Raw genomic sequence first — 15,533 nt, 5'->3', positions numbered from 1 at the left:
CCGCGACCCCAAAAAGGGAATAAGCGGTAGGAAATGGATGGATGGATGGATGGAAATATTCCCATTGCATATTGTTTCTTGTCTATGGCATTTGTGATTTCCTCTATTGTTTCAATGATTGCCATTGATGTAGATCTGTTTGATCTAAACCCATATTGACAGTCAGGGAGTAAATTATGTTTTTCTATAAATGCATCTAACCTGTTATTGAATAGTTTTTCTAATATTTTAGAGAATTGTGGAAGTAAAGAGACGGGTCTATAGTTTGTGAAGTGATATTATAATATATAAAATGTTACTACAATATATTCGATTGTTTTAAAAACGGATGTAACTAGTTGCAGACGTCTTCACGTGACAACATCAATGACGTCATGACAAATGGAATACATACCGTATGTAAAGATTAAGGTCGACAGCGTAGTTTACTTTACCAACAGTTATTAGACAGGCAATTGTAAGGCCACCAAAGTTGGGGCTACCTCGGGGTCCTTTCTGCTTCTCCGGGCGCAGAAATGACGTCAGCCTCATGTTGATCAGCTGATTCCGGTTGACCGAGTGAAGCACAATCCACCTTTTTTTCCCTCCTTTTACCTCCTTTTACTTCTCTACACGCCGCCGGGACGCGTGGGACGTCGGAGTTGGACGACACTGACATGCTCCATTTGGGTGAGGACACACTCGACAGCGTCTTTGTCCCCGTCAGGACGTGTCGACGTTTATGCTAAGTCAGCGGCTAAGAGAGACGCCGCACAGAATGACGTCAGGCCCTTCAAGTTGCTTTGTTGGCGGCGTGACGGCGGACTAACATGTCCACGCTGTTATTTCACAGCCATGCAAGTCAGTCGTCTTGTTGTGTCCATGCTCTTCTCAACATTACCGCGGCGGTCGAGGCGCTGGTGCTCGGGACAGATGGGCTCCTGTAGTGGAGGAAAAGGTGGAAAAAGAAAGATGAGATTTTGTTTAAAAATAACACAACTTTAATAGAAAAGGCCAGAATGATTGTTTTTGTCCAAATAATGTCGCCCCTCATTCCAACATCCATACATCCATCTTCTTCCGCTTATCCGAGGTCGGGCCGCGGGGGCAGCAGCCTAAGCAGGGAAGTCGGACACGTTTCCAGTCAGGGTTGGGCTCATTCCAACATGAATAGTATCAACGCGATCACATATCACGAATAAAATACCATTAATGAGTTTATCTTTTCTTTTAAAGGCCTACTGAAAGCCACTACTACCGACCACTCAGTCTGATGGTTTATTTATCAATGATGAAATATTAACATTGCAACACATGCCGATACGGCCGGTTTAGTTTACTGAATTGCAATTTTAAATTTCGCGCGTAAGTATCATGCTAAAACGTCGCGGTATGATGACGCATGCGCGTAACGTCACGCATTTTAGAGGACATTTTGTTCCAGCACCGTTCACAGCTATAAGTCGTCTCTTTCCATCGCATAATTCCACAGTATTATGGACATCTGTGTTGCTGAATCTTTTGCCATTTCTTCAATTGATAATGGAGACGTCAAAGAAGAAAGATGTAGGTGGGAAGCGGTGTATTGCGGCCGCCTTTAGCAACACAAACAGCCGGTGTTTCCTTGTTTACATTCCCGAAAGATGACGGTGAAGCTTTACTATGGAACAGAGCGGTCAAGCGAACATGGTCAACATGTCAACCGGCAGGTTTCGGTGAGAAAATTGTGGTAATAAGTCGGCTCTTACCGTAGTTATGAGCGGAGCCTGCGTCCTCCTGCGGCTGCAGACTATTACCTCCTCCCACCGGAGACACTGGCGGTCACCACACCCGTGGCCACACCCTTCCGACTTTCAGGTAGTATATAATCCCACTAAAACACTAGTAACACAATAGGCAGATAAGGGATTTTCCATAATTATCCTAGTAAATGTGTCTAATAACATCTGAATCGATCTCAGTGGCTAAGAGAGACGCCGCGGAGGCTAACGTCAGGCCCTTCAAGTTGCTTTGTTTGCGGTGTGACGGCGGACAAACATGTCCAAGCCGTTATTTCAAAGCCATGAAAGCGGCGCGGCTGGAAAACGTGACGGCGGTCAGTCGTCTTGTTGTTTCCATGCTCTTCTCAACATTACCGCGGCGGTCGAGGCGCTGGTGCTCGGGACAGATGGGCTCCTGTAGTGGAGGAAAAGGTGGAAAAAGAAAGATGAGATTTTGTTTAAAAATAACACAACTTTAATAGAAAAGGCCAGAATGATGTTTTTGTCCAAATAATGTCGCCCCTCATTCCAACATCCATCCATCTATCTTCTTCCGCTTATCCGAGGTCGGGCCGCGGGGGCAGCAGCCTAAGCAGGGAAGTCGGACACGTTTCCAGTCAGGGTTGGGCTCATTCCAACATGAATAGTATCAACGCGATCACATATCACGAATAAAATGCCATTAATGAGTTTATCTTTTCTTTTAAAGGCCTACTGAAAGCCACTACTACCGACCACTCAGTCTGATGGTTTATTTATCAATGATGAAATATTAACATTGCAACACATGCCGATACGGCCGGTTTAGTTTACTGAATTGCAATTTTAAATTTCGCGCGTAAGTATCATGCTAAAACGTCGCGGTATGATGACGCATGCGCGTAACGTCACGCATTGTAGAGGACATTTTGTTCCAGCACCGTTCACAGCTATAAGTCGTCTCTTTCCATCGCATAATTCCACAGTATTATGGACATCTGTGTTGCTGAATCTTTTGCCATTTCTTCAATTGATAATGGAGACGTCAAAGAAGAAAGATGTAGGTGGGAAGCGGTGTATTGCGGCCGCCTTTAGCAACACAAACAGCCGGTGTTTCCTTGTTTACATTCCCGAAAGATGACGGTGAAGCTTTACTATGGAACAGAGCGGTCAAGCGAACATGGTCAACATGTCAACCGGCAGGTGTCGGTGAGAAAATTGTGGTAATAAGTCGGCTCTTACCGTAGTTATGAGCGGAGCCTGCGTCCTCCTGCGGCTGCAGACTATTACCTCCTCCCACCGGTGACACTGGCGGTCACCACACCCGTGGCCACACCCTTCCGACTTTCAGGTAGTATATAATCCCACTAAAACACTAGTAACACAATAGGCAGATAAGGGATTTTCCATAATTATCCTAGTAAATGTGTCTAATAACATCTGAATCGATCTCAGTGGCTAAGAGAGACGCCGCGGAGGCTAACGTCAGGCCCTTCAAGTTGCTTTGTTTGCGGTGTGACGGCGGACAAACATGTCCAAGCCGTTATTTCAAAGCCATGAAAGCGGCGCGGCTGGAAGACGTGACGGCGGTCTGTCGTCTTGTTGTGTCCATGCTCTTGTCAACATTACCGCGGCGGTCAAGGCGCTGGTGCTCGGGACAGATGGGCTCCTGTAGTGGAGGAAAAGGTGGAAAAAGAAAGATGAGATTTTGTTTAAAATAACACAACTTCAATAGAAATGGCTAGGATGATGTATTTTGCAGTCTGTTGATTGCTGTCAAAATAATGTCGCCCCTTATTCCAACATCCATCCATCCATCCGCTTATCCGAGGTTGGGCCGCGGGGGCAGCAGCCTAAGCAGGGAAGTCGGACACATTTCCAGTCAGGGTTGGACTCATTCCGACATGATTAGTGTCAACGCGATCAAATATCACAAATAAAATACCATCAATGAGTTTATCTTTTCTTTTAAAGGCCTACTGAAAGCCACTACTACCGACCACTCAGTCTGATGGTTTATTTATCAATGATGAAATATTAACATTGCAACACATGCCGATACGGCCGGTTTAGTTTACTGAATTGCAATTTTAAATTTCGCGCGTAAGTATCATGCTAAAACGTCGCGGTATGATGACGCATGCGCGTAACGTCACGCATTGTAGAGGACATTTTGTTCCAGCATCGTTCCACAGCTATAAGTCGTCTCTTTCCATCGCATAATTCCACAGTATTATGGACATCTGTGTTGCTGAATCTTTTGCCATTTCTTCAATTGATAATGGAGATGTCAAAGAAGAAAGATGTAGGTGGGAAGCGGTGTATTGCGGCCGCCTTTAGCAACACAAACAGCCGGTGTTTCCTTGTTTACATTCCCGAAAGATGACGGTGAAGCTTTACTATGGAACAGCGCGGTCCAGCGAACATGGTCAACATGTCAACCGGCAGGTTTCGGTGAGAAAATTGTGGTAATAAGTCGGCTCTTACCGTAGTTATGAGCGGAGCCTGCGTCCTCCTGCGGCTGCAGACTATTACCTCCTCCCACCGGAGACACTGGCGGTCACCACACCCGTGGCCACACCCTTCCGACTTTCAGGTAGTATATAATCCCACTAAAACACTAGTAACACAATAGGCAGATAAGGGATTTTCCATAATTATCCTAGTAAATGTGTCTAATAACATCTGAATCGATCTCAGTGGCTAAGAGAGACGCCGCGGAGGCTAACGTCAGGCCCTTCAAGTTGCTTTGTTTGCGGTGTGCCGGCGGACAAACATGTCCAAGCCGTTATTTCAAAGCCATGAAAGCGGCGCGGCTGGAAGACGTGACGGCGGTCTGTCGTCTTGTTGTTTCCATGCTCTTGTCAACATTACCGCGGCGGTCAAGGCGCTGGTGCTCGGGACAGATGGGCTCCTGTAGTGGAGGAAAAGGTGGAAAAAGAAAGATGAGATTTTGTTTAAAAATAACACAACTTCAATAGAAATGGCTAGGATGATGTATTTTGCAGTCTGTTGAATGCTGTCAAAATAATGTCGCCCCTTATTCCAACATCCATCCATCCATCCATCCGCTTATCCGAGGTTGGGCCGCGGGGGCAGCAGCCTAAGCAGGGAAGTCGGACACATTTCCAGTCAGGGTTGGACTCATTCCAACATAATTAGTGTCAACGCGATCAAATATCACAAATAAAATACCATCAATGAGTTTATCTTTTCTTTTAAAGGCCTACTGAAAGCCACTACTACCGACCACGCAGTCTGATAGTTTATTTATCAATGATGAAATATTAACATTGCAACACATGCCAATACGGCCGCTTTAGTTTACTGAATTGCAATTTTAAATTTCGCGCGTAAGTATCATGCTAAAACGTCGCGGTATGATGACCCGTGCGCGAGACGTCACGCATTGTAGAGGACATTTTGGTCCAGCACCGTTCACAGCTGTATGTCGTCTCTTTTCATCGCATAATTCCACAGTATTATGGACATCTGTGTTGCTGAATCTTTTGCAATTTGTTCAATTGATAATGGAGACGTCAAAGAAGAAAGATGTAGGTGGGAAGCGGTGTATTGCGGCTGCCTTTAGCAACACAAACAGCCGGTGTTTCCTTGTTTACATTCCCGAAAGATGACAGTGAAGCTTTACTATGGAACAGAGCGGTCAAGCAAACATGGTTCCCTACCGTATGTCAACCGGCAGGTTTCGGTGAGAAAATGGTGGTAATAAGTCGGCTCTTACCGTAGACATGAGCGGAGAGCTTGCGTCATTCCTCCTGCACCTGTCAAAGAGGCAGCTGCGGACTCTCTTGCCTACACCCACCGGCCGCCCCCGACCGTCGGATGCATCCACCGTGGAGGAGGGAAAAAATAAATAAATCTCCGCCTGGCCCCACCGGCTGCCTTCACCTCGTCGAGAAACGTGGCTCCCCTCTGAGACACTGGCGGTCACCACACCCATGGCCACACCCCTCCGACTTTCAGGTTGTACAGGTACGACCATATAATCTCACTAAAACACTAGTAACACAATAAGTAGATAAGGGATTTTCCAGAATTATCCTAGTAAATTTGTCCAATAACATTTGAACCGCTCTGCCGTCTAGTTTAAATTTTTTTTTTTTTTTTTTTTAGTCCTTCACTCACTTTCCCCACCCACGAATCTTTCATCCTCGCTCAAATTAATGGGGAAATCGTCGCTTTCTCGGTCCGAATCGCTCTCGCTGCTGGTGGCCATGATTGTAAACAATGTTCAGATGTGAGGAGCTCCACAACCCGTGACGTCACGCGCACATCGTCTGCTACTTCCGGTACAGGCAAGGCTTTTTTATTAGCGACCAAAAGTTGCAAACTTTATCGTGGATGTTCTCTACTAAATCCTTTCAGCAAAAATATGGCAATATGGGGAAATGATCAAGTATGACACAGAGAATGGACCTGCTATCCCCGTTTAAATAAGAACATCTCATTTCAGTAGGCCTTTAATGTTTTATATTCATTCGCACACATACATATTTTTTTCCATCATATGATTGCATTGCCAATACATTTTATTCCATTCCCCTACGTTACTCCTTATTTTAGCTCATTAAGTTCATGTATGACCTAATATTACAAACACACTTTACAACATTTACAACTTTATTGTCATACATTTACAACTTTATTCTTGTAAGATTTTGACTTAATACTCGCTACATTACAACTTTATTCTTGTAAATTTACGACTACATTTTAATTACGTCAGAACTTTATTCTTGTAACAGTACGACTTAAATTTTGTAACATTACGTTATTCTTATAACAGTACGACTTAAATTTTGTAACATTACGTTATTCGTGTAACAGTACGACTTTATTCTTGTAACGTTACGACTTTATTCTTGTAACAGTACGACCTAAATCTTGTAACATTACAACTTAAATTTAGTGACATTTTGACTTTATTTCCGTAACATTATAACTCAATTGTCGTCGCGTTACAACTTCACATTGACTTTATTTCTGTAACATTATAACTCAATTGCCGTTATGTAACGACTCCACTCTTGTAACATTACAACTTCATTTTCGTTACAATGTGACTTTTTTCTTGCCACATCAAAACTTAATTTTAGTAACATTTCGACTTAATTCTTGTAACATTACGACGTCATTCTTGTAACATTTCGACTTCATTCTTGTCTAATTACGACGTCATTCTTGTAACATTTCGACTTCATTCTTGTCTCATTACGACGTCATTCTTGTAATATTACGACTTCATTTTCGTTACAATGTGACTTTTTTCTTGTCACATCAAAACTTAATTTTAGTAACATTTCGACTGAATTCTTGTAACATTACGACGTCATTCTTGTAACATTTCGACTTCATTCTTGTCTCATTACGACGTCATTCTTGCAACATTACGACGTCATTCTTGTTACATTACGACTTCTTTCTAGTAAATTTACAACTTAATTCTTGCAACATCAAGACTTAATTCTTGTAACGTTACGATTTCAAATTCGTAACATTAGTATTATTTTCAAACTTTTTTATGACTTTATTGATTTAATTCTCGTTACATTAAAACTTAAATCTTGTAGCATTACCGTATAAAATTGTTTAAATCACGCCTTTTTTTTTCTTGTTACATTGCGACTTCATTTTATTTAAATTACTGCTTCATTCTTGTAAGGTTACAACTACATTCTAGTAACATTACGACGTCATTCTTGTAACATTACGACTTCATTCTAGGAAATTTACAACTTTATTCTTATAACATCAAGACTTTATTCTTGCAACATAACGATTTCAATTTCGCAACGTTATTAGTATTATTTCCGTACCTTTTATGACTTTGTTTTCGTAACACTGACTTAATTCTCGTTACATTAAAACTTCAATCTTGTAAAATTACGATATAAAAATGTTTACATTACGCCTTTTTTTTCTTGTAACATTGCGACTTCATTTTAGTAACATTGTGACTTCATTCTTGTAATATTACGACTTCATTCTAGTAACATTAAAACAGATGGGCTCCTGTAGTGGAGAAAAAGGTGGAAAAGAAAGATGAGATTTTGTTTTAAATAACACAATTTCAATTGAAATAGCTAGTGTGATGTTTTTGCAGTCGATTGAAGGCTGTCAAAATAATGTCGCCCCTCATTCCAACATTGATAGTGTCAACGCGATCACATATCACAAATAAAATACCATCATGGTTTTATCTTTTGTTTTAATGCTTTAAATTGACTCACACACACAAACTTATTTTTTCCCATCATCTGAACACTTCAACTTCATGTGATTACATTGCCAATACATTCTATTCCATTCCCCTACGTTACTCCTTATTTTAGCTCCTTAGGTTCATGTACGACCTAATATTACAAACACATTTCAAAACATTTACGACTTTATTTTCATACTTTTATGACTTTATTTTTGTAAGATTTTGACCTAATTCTCGCTACATTAGAACTTAATTCTTTTAACTTTACGTCTACATTTTAGTTACATTACAACTTTATTCTTGTAACAGTACGACTTAAATCTTGTAACATTACAACTTAAATTTAGTAACATTGACTTTATTTCCGTAACATTATGATATATAATATATATATATATATGTATATATATATGCATATATATATATATATATATATATATATATATATATATATATATATATATATATATATATACACACACACACATACATACTGTAACGACCAGCTGGTGTTAATGTTTTATATTGTTGTGGTTTGGATTTGATGTCAGTTTTTCCCAAGTTTCCAAACACACCGTCCTTGCCTGAAAGGTGATTGGCAGAGAATGAGGAAGTGTTGTTGTGTGTCAGGTAAAGCACTGACTCATCAACACGCGGGAGGTAAAACCTGTTGGAATGGTGCTGTTTGTTTAAAGATTGGAAATAAAGGTTAAAAATGGCGTCTGACTTTGTGATATTTTCTAAGGGCTACAATACATTGTATTACTTTAAAAACCTTTTGGAATGGTGCTGTTTGTTTAAAGATTGAAAATGAAGGTTAAAAATAGCGTGATACTTTGTGATATATCTGGGAGGTAAAACCTGTTGGAATGGTGCTGTATGTTTAAAGATTGGAAATAAAGGTTAAAAATGGCGTCTGACTTTGTGATATTTTCTAAGGGCTACAATACATTGTATTACTTTAAAAACCTTTTGAAATGGTGCTGTTTGTTTAAAGATTAGAAATGAAAGTTAAAAATAGCGTCAGACTTTGTGATATTTCTGGGGGCTACTTTACTATTGTATTACTTTAACTTGTTTTCAAGTAAAACAAAACGTAATATCAAGATGTGGTGGTATTGGAACAAATTCAATTACATTATGGGGAAGTCCTGATATTGATACAATAATAACCATTTCAAAAAAATGAGATCCGCTGCCATTAACATCGTAAAAAGAGGAGCTGACGAGAAAGGAGCAGAGAAAGGGGAGGTGTGTTTACTTTGTGCTCTTGAAAGAGGTGCTGCTGAACGAGCAGTAGCTTTTCTCTTCCCCCGTGGAATAAGTCTGCTTTGGCATATTTTTCTGGACTTATTCGGTCTCAATACAATTGAAACTTTCTGTGGCTTCCATACTTATGAGCGCTGTTAATGTACTCCTCGCGATTAGTCTTTTTTTTAAAACTCTCTTCTTCATTCCACGCTGGTCTGGTTTTATAAAAACATGTCAAAAGGCAAAAAAACACAGAAAAGGCACAGGGGCTAAAGCGCTGAGAAGTGATGAGTAGTGTACTGGGCAGCAAGTGACATGGACCGCCTCCCCAAAAATGCTGCACCCTGCTTTTTGCCCACAATCGCACACAGAGACATATTTGGCTCGATCTAAAAGTTCTTAAATGGAAAATTGGGCAAATAAAGGGGTTTCGGAAATCGTGCACATTGTGTGTTTATTTCTCTCAATCAAGACTTGTCCTTTCAGTGCATTTTGTAAAGTCACTGTCCTCATCCCTGCAGACCGCCATAATGGACAAGATTTTGGAGGGCCTCATCAGCTCGAGTCACACGGTTCCAGTGAAGAAGGCCATCGTGAAGAAGGTGGTGGAAGCAGCAGAGAAGGACGTGGCGGCGGAGGAGTGTCGTGCTTTGTTTACCGTCACCACCCGCCTCATCCTGCTGGGCGAAGATGCCTTCCAGAAGCAGGTGGGCTTCCAGGTCCTGGAAGCGTACGCCCGCTATCACCGCTCTGAGTTTGAGAGCTTCTTCAGCAAAGACTTTGTGCTCGGTCTGCTCCACGGCGGCTACGAGCAGGTGGAGCGCAAAGACCCGGCCCTGGTGGACCTCGTCCACTGCGGCCTGCGGCTGCTCATCAGCTGCCCCGCCGTGCTGGAGCTCTTCAGCGTGATCCAGGTGGAGGTTTTAAGGCTGGTGTGCGAGCGGCCCAACCCGGCCCTCTGCGCCCGCCTCAGCACCATGCTCTCCGACTTTGTGCAATGCGTGCCCAGGGACAAGGCCGGCGTTTTCTTCTGCCAGCAGCTGGTGAGGACCATCAGCTACTTCCACTGCATGGTCAGTCAAGAGCAGGAGCTCGAGGAGTACGTGGGTCAGGTGACCAAGGTGAGCACGCTGCTGCAGAACATCTGGAAGGCCGAGCCGGCCACGCTGCTGCCTTCCTTGCAGGAGGTCTTTGCCATCATCTCTTCCACAGGTAAGACTTTAGGGAAGGATAGACTTGATTCATCCCGCAATGTGGAAATTATGTGGTCCAAAACGTCCACAAAAATAAGAACAACACATTGAAACAAAATGAGAACATGAAAGAACACTAAGGACATGAAATACATTAAAAACAGGGGTGTCCAAAGTGCTGCCCAGGGGCCATTTGCGGTCCCAGCTTGTTGTTTATTGGCCCACGACATCTTCTCAGGACACAATAGGAACATGACACCAAAATAGAATATGCAATTTTGAGGAAAATTGTGTGTGAAATGCACAAGCTGAACCAAAATGATCATGTGGCCATGCTAACAGTTAAATTGTGTCAAGCACCAAGTTATGTGACCATGAAGCGTATGCATAACATACCAGACCAACTTTAGTTATAAGCCCTTCAAAAACAACCACCGTTGAAAACCAAATGACTGTACATACGGCTGGGCGATATGGCCTTTTTTTAATATCTCTATATTTTTAGTCCATATCGCGATACACCATATATGTGTCTATTTTGCCTTAGCCTTCAATGAACACTTGATGCATATAATCCCAGCAGTATGATGATTCTATGTGTCTACATTCAAACATTCTTCTTCATACTGCATTCATGTATGCTACTTTTAAACTCTCATGCAGAGAGTAAAATCACAACTTAGTCAATTGAGCAAAAGTGTATTTATTAAACAGTTATTAAGCAGTGGCACAAAGATTCATGTCATTTCCAAACAGAAAGTGCAAGATTGTCAGACATTTTTAAAACAAGCTATTCGTGCACCTTTGTGCATGATGTCACTAAAATGACATATCAAAACAATACTAAAGTGCACTTTTTGTACAGAACGCCACTACAATAGTTCAAAACAAAGTGCTCTTTTGTGCATGAAGTCAATAAGTGTCACATATAAATGAGTTGCATATCAAATAGTATATGTATAATAGTACAATAATAATAGTATAGTAATAGTATAAGGTGCCTGAAGGGAGTCAGCTCCTGCTTCCTCCGCTTTGTAGATCTCGGGTCAAAACAAAATCTTCCCGTGGATAACAATGGATCAAAGAAACCAACACCTTCATGTCGCTTACAAGCCTTTTGATTGGCAACATCAAAGACAGCTTTTGTCTGCTCGCCAGGAACTCATTGAAACACAAAGTTTTGTGATAACTTAGATACAATTATTCTGACACCTAATTTAGGGCAAAATTACGTACAATATGCTTGTTTCCAATAACGCAAAACTAAAATGGTGAGAAATGGTAAATGGTTGTACTTGTATAGCGCTTTTCTACCCCTTTTTAAGGAACCCAAAGCGCTTTGACAGTATTTCCACATTCACCAATTCACACACATTCACACTGATGGCGGGAGCTGCCATGCGAGGTGCTAACCAGGACCCATCAGGAGCAAGGATGAAGTGTCTTGCTCAAGGACACAACGGACGTGACAAGGATGGTCGAAGGTGGAGATTGAACCAGTAACCCTCAGATTGCTGGCACAGCCACTCTCCCAACTTCGCCACACCGTCCCCAGCTATTATTTAAAACTAAGATATGGATGTTGTGTTCAGATAGTTTAATTATGGATTCACCTATGTTGTATTTGTTTGAGTTTTTTTAATGTATAACACATATTAAAGTGACCCCCGCATCCTTTCATTTTTATTCATGTTGGCCCTCGCTGGAAAAAGTTTGGACACCACTGCATTAATCTAAAGGCTTAGTGGCCACATGCGTGGACAGCACCTTTTAGCTCTTATTTCCAAAATTATGCACACTACTGAATTGGGGTCTTATGGCCGCTGATGTGGACACTTATACTGCCATCTGGTGGTGTCAGAAGAGTATAACATACAATAGAATTTTGGAAAAGAAAAGTGTAAAAATAAGAATTGGCATGTCACTAAACATGAAGTACACATTTGTGTACTTATGGACTAAGTACATCATATCAGGCTCCAATAAGCCCTTATAGCAAAGAGAAATAAAAAAAAGCATGTAAACAAACAGCTTGGGCTATGAGAGGTTAAAAGCACGGAGCTGATGCAAACATACAAAAGTAAAACACAACAACAACAAAAAATATATAAAAAATAATACTTTCTGCAAGAAGACTGGCGCTGAAGTCTCACGTCTGCCACCTTTTTAGACCCGTCCTTTGAACCGTCCATCGCCTTGGCCAGCCTGGTGCAGCACATCCCGGTCCAGATGATCACAGTCCTCATTAAGAGCCTGACTACGGACCAAAACGTAAAAGATGCAAACATGACAAAAGCACTATGCAGGTACGGACCGTGGGCATTCATGTACGGCGAAGGAGGTTCCGTTTCTCGATTTAAAGCCGCCTGGTCTTTTTTAGGATGATCGACTGGCTTTCCTGGCCTCTGGCCCATCACGTGGACACCTGGGTCATCGCGCTGCTCAAAGGGCTGGCCGCCGTACAGAAGTTCACCATCCTCATTGATGTCACGCTGCTCAAAATTGAACTGGTTAGTACCGGAAGCTTCATTTTTTTCATTTATTATTACTTTATTTAACTTTTATTTCTTAGCCTACTCAGTGGCCTTGTGGTCAGAGTGTCCGGCCTGAGATAGGTAGGTCGAGAGTTCAAACCCCGGCCGAGTCATACCAAAGACTATAAAAATGGGACCCGTTACCTCCCTGCTTGGCACTAAGCATCAAGGCTCGGAATTGGGGGTTAAATCACCAAAATGATTCCCGGGGCGTGGCCACCGCTGCTGCCCACTGCTCCCCTCACCTCCCAGGGGTAGAAATAGGGGATGGGTCCAATGCAGAGGACACATTTCACCACATGTAGTTTGTGTGTGTGACAACCATTGGTCCTTTAAATTTAACTTAACATCAGGGTGTGTCCAAAGTGTAGCCCTGGGGCTAATTGCGGCCCATAGCATCTTTTTAACGGCCCATAAAACATTGGTTGCCAATATTTTGCAGGTATATACTTCAGTCACATATTTTAGTACTTGATGCATGCTAATAGAAGCAGTAGAAGCATTTAAGTCCCATCTTAAAACTCATTTGTATACTCTAGCCTTTAAATCAGGGGTCTCAAAACGCGGCCTGCGGGACGTTATTTTGCGGCCAGCACCTTGAGGTAAAAATTTAATGTTGGTGCGGCCTGCGAGTTTTATATAAATGGCGCTTTACAGCGTCATACTTTTATACCCTCGATTTTTCCGGGAAACTCAAAATTTTTAGAGCCCCTCCAGGGGTAATCACTCTCACAAATTTCATTCTAGCCACAATATTAAGGAGACACCGTGAAGACGCTGCCTTTAGCATCCTCTACAACCTGCACAAACAGTGTGACAGCTCAGCGACATGTTGTATTTGGCTGCTGCAAGATACTGTGAGAGACTGCAAGACATAGTTGATCAACAACCATACAGGTCACACTGAGGGTGGCCATATAAACAACTTTAACACTGTTACAAATATGCGCCAAACTGTGAACTCACACCTAACAAGAATGACAAACACATTTTGGGAGAAATTCTGCACCGTAACACAACATAAACACAACAGAACAAATAACCAGAATCCAATGCAGCCCTAACTCTTCCGGGCTACAATATACATCCATCCATTTTCTACCGCTTATTCCATTTGGGGTCACGGGGGTCGCTGGTTTCTATCTCAGCTACAATCGGGCGGAAGGCGGCTTACACCTTGGACAAGTCACCACCTCATCGCAGGGCCAAACCATACATGTATCCATTCATTTTCTATACCGTTTAGCCTCATCCATCCATTTTCTGTACCGTTTAGTCTCATCCATCCATTTTTGATACCAGTTAGCGTCATCCATCTATTTTTTGTAACGTTTAGCCTCATCCATCCATTTTCGATACCAGTTAGCCTCATCCATCCATTTTCTGTAACGTTTAGCCTCATCCATCTATTTTCTGTAACGTTTAGCCTCATCCATCTATTTTCTGTACTGTTTAGTCTCATCCATCCATTTTCGATACCAGTTAGCGTCATCCATCCATTTTCTATATCGTTTAGCCTCATCCATCTATTTTCTGTACCGTTTAGCCTCATCCATCCATTTTCGATACCAGTTAGCCTCATCCATCCATTTTCTATATCGTTTAGCCTCATCCATCTATTTTCTGTACCGTTTAGTCTCATCCATCCATTTTCGATACCAGTTAGCGTCATCCATCCATTTTCTGTAACGTTTAGCCTCATCCATCCATTTTCGATACCAGTTAGCCTCATCCATCCATTTTCTGTAACGTTTAGCCTCATCCATCCATTTTCGATACCAGTTAGCCTCATCCATCCATTTTCTGTAACGTTTAGCCTCATCCATCCATTTTCTATACCGCTTAGCCCCTTCATTTTTACCTCCGATGCCAAAACAAAAGGGCACTTGTCCTCCTTCATTGTAGCTGTTGACATGGATTTCACAGGCGACAAATGTTTGTTTAATCACTGCTTTCTCCCCAGGTGTTTAATCGCCTGTGGTACCCCATAGTGCGACAGGGGGCGCTAGCCGTCCTCTCCCACATGCTGCTGAGTTTCCAGCACTCTCCAGAGGCGTTCCATTTGGTAAGAAATCTCATTTCCCTTCTGGCTCAAATGACCTGCGAAACCCCAAAGGCTTCTTCCCTCGCAGCTCCAGCAGCCTGGGCTTTGCATCCAACTCCGCGTGAAAGTTCCCCCACGTGTTTTAGTGTCGGGGTGAAAAAACAACAACTCAGGAGGGATTTTTTTTAGCTGTTCTCACGCATTGTTCCTCATCATTCCCAGGTTATTCCACATGTGGTCCATCTGGTGCAGTCTCTGCAGGCGGACGGCCTCCCCAGCAGCAAAGCTTTCCTGCTGCAGTTCACGGAGCTCATCCACTGCATGATGTACCAGTACTCCGGCTTCCCGGACCTCTACGACCATATTTTAGAAGCCATCAAGGTAAAGCGCTCGTGGATGAGCCATTCACGCAGTTGTCACTTCAAAGTTGTTTTCACTGAGTGTTTGGCCCCAGAGGGCCGCGTCTATCGGTGAACACTATTATTACACCATGTTTTAATGCATTTCACTAGTAGATTTTTTTTTAAAAACCAAATGGAAAAAATATGGTAGGTTGCAATAATTTCA

The 15,533-nt window shown here is 42.2% G+C and overlaps 1 protein-coding gene across 1 annotated transcript in view; it reads left to right on the top strand.

Annotated features, from left to right (window-relative positions):
- Positions 1–473: 473 nt before the first annotated feature.
- The window catches only part of usp38 (ubiquitin specific peptidase 38), a 29,999-nt gene continuing 14,939 nt past the window's right edge, over positions 474–15,533 (top strand). Inside the window, exons 1-6 of the mRNA XM_061881183.1 lie at positions 474–669; positions 9,717–10,407; positions 12,559–12,694; positions 12,769–12,898; positions 14,886–14,987; positions 15,189–15,347. Coding sequence (XP_061737167.1) covers positions 9,726–10,407; positions 12,559–12,694; positions 12,769–12,898; positions 14,886–14,987; positions 15,189–15,347 — 1,209 coding nt within the window. The 5' untranslated portion in view covers positions 474–669; positions 9,717–9,725. The remainder of the gene's footprint in view (positions 670–9,716; positions 10,408–12,558; positions 12,695–12,768; positions 12,899–14,885; positions 14,988–15,188; positions 15,348–15,533) is intronic.

This window comes from Nerophis ophidion, linkage group LG20, assembly GCF_033978795.1.
Source record: "Nerophis ophidion isolate RoL-2023_Sa linkage group LG20, RoL_Noph_v1.0, whole genome shotgun sequence".
Classification (NCBI taxonomy): Eukaryota; Metazoa; Chordata; class Actinopteri; order Syngnathiformes; family Syngnathidae; genus Nerophis; species Nerophis ophidion.
The sequence above is the reverse complement of the archived record's forward strand: the minus strand, read 5'-3'. Positions and strand labels throughout refer to the sequence as shown.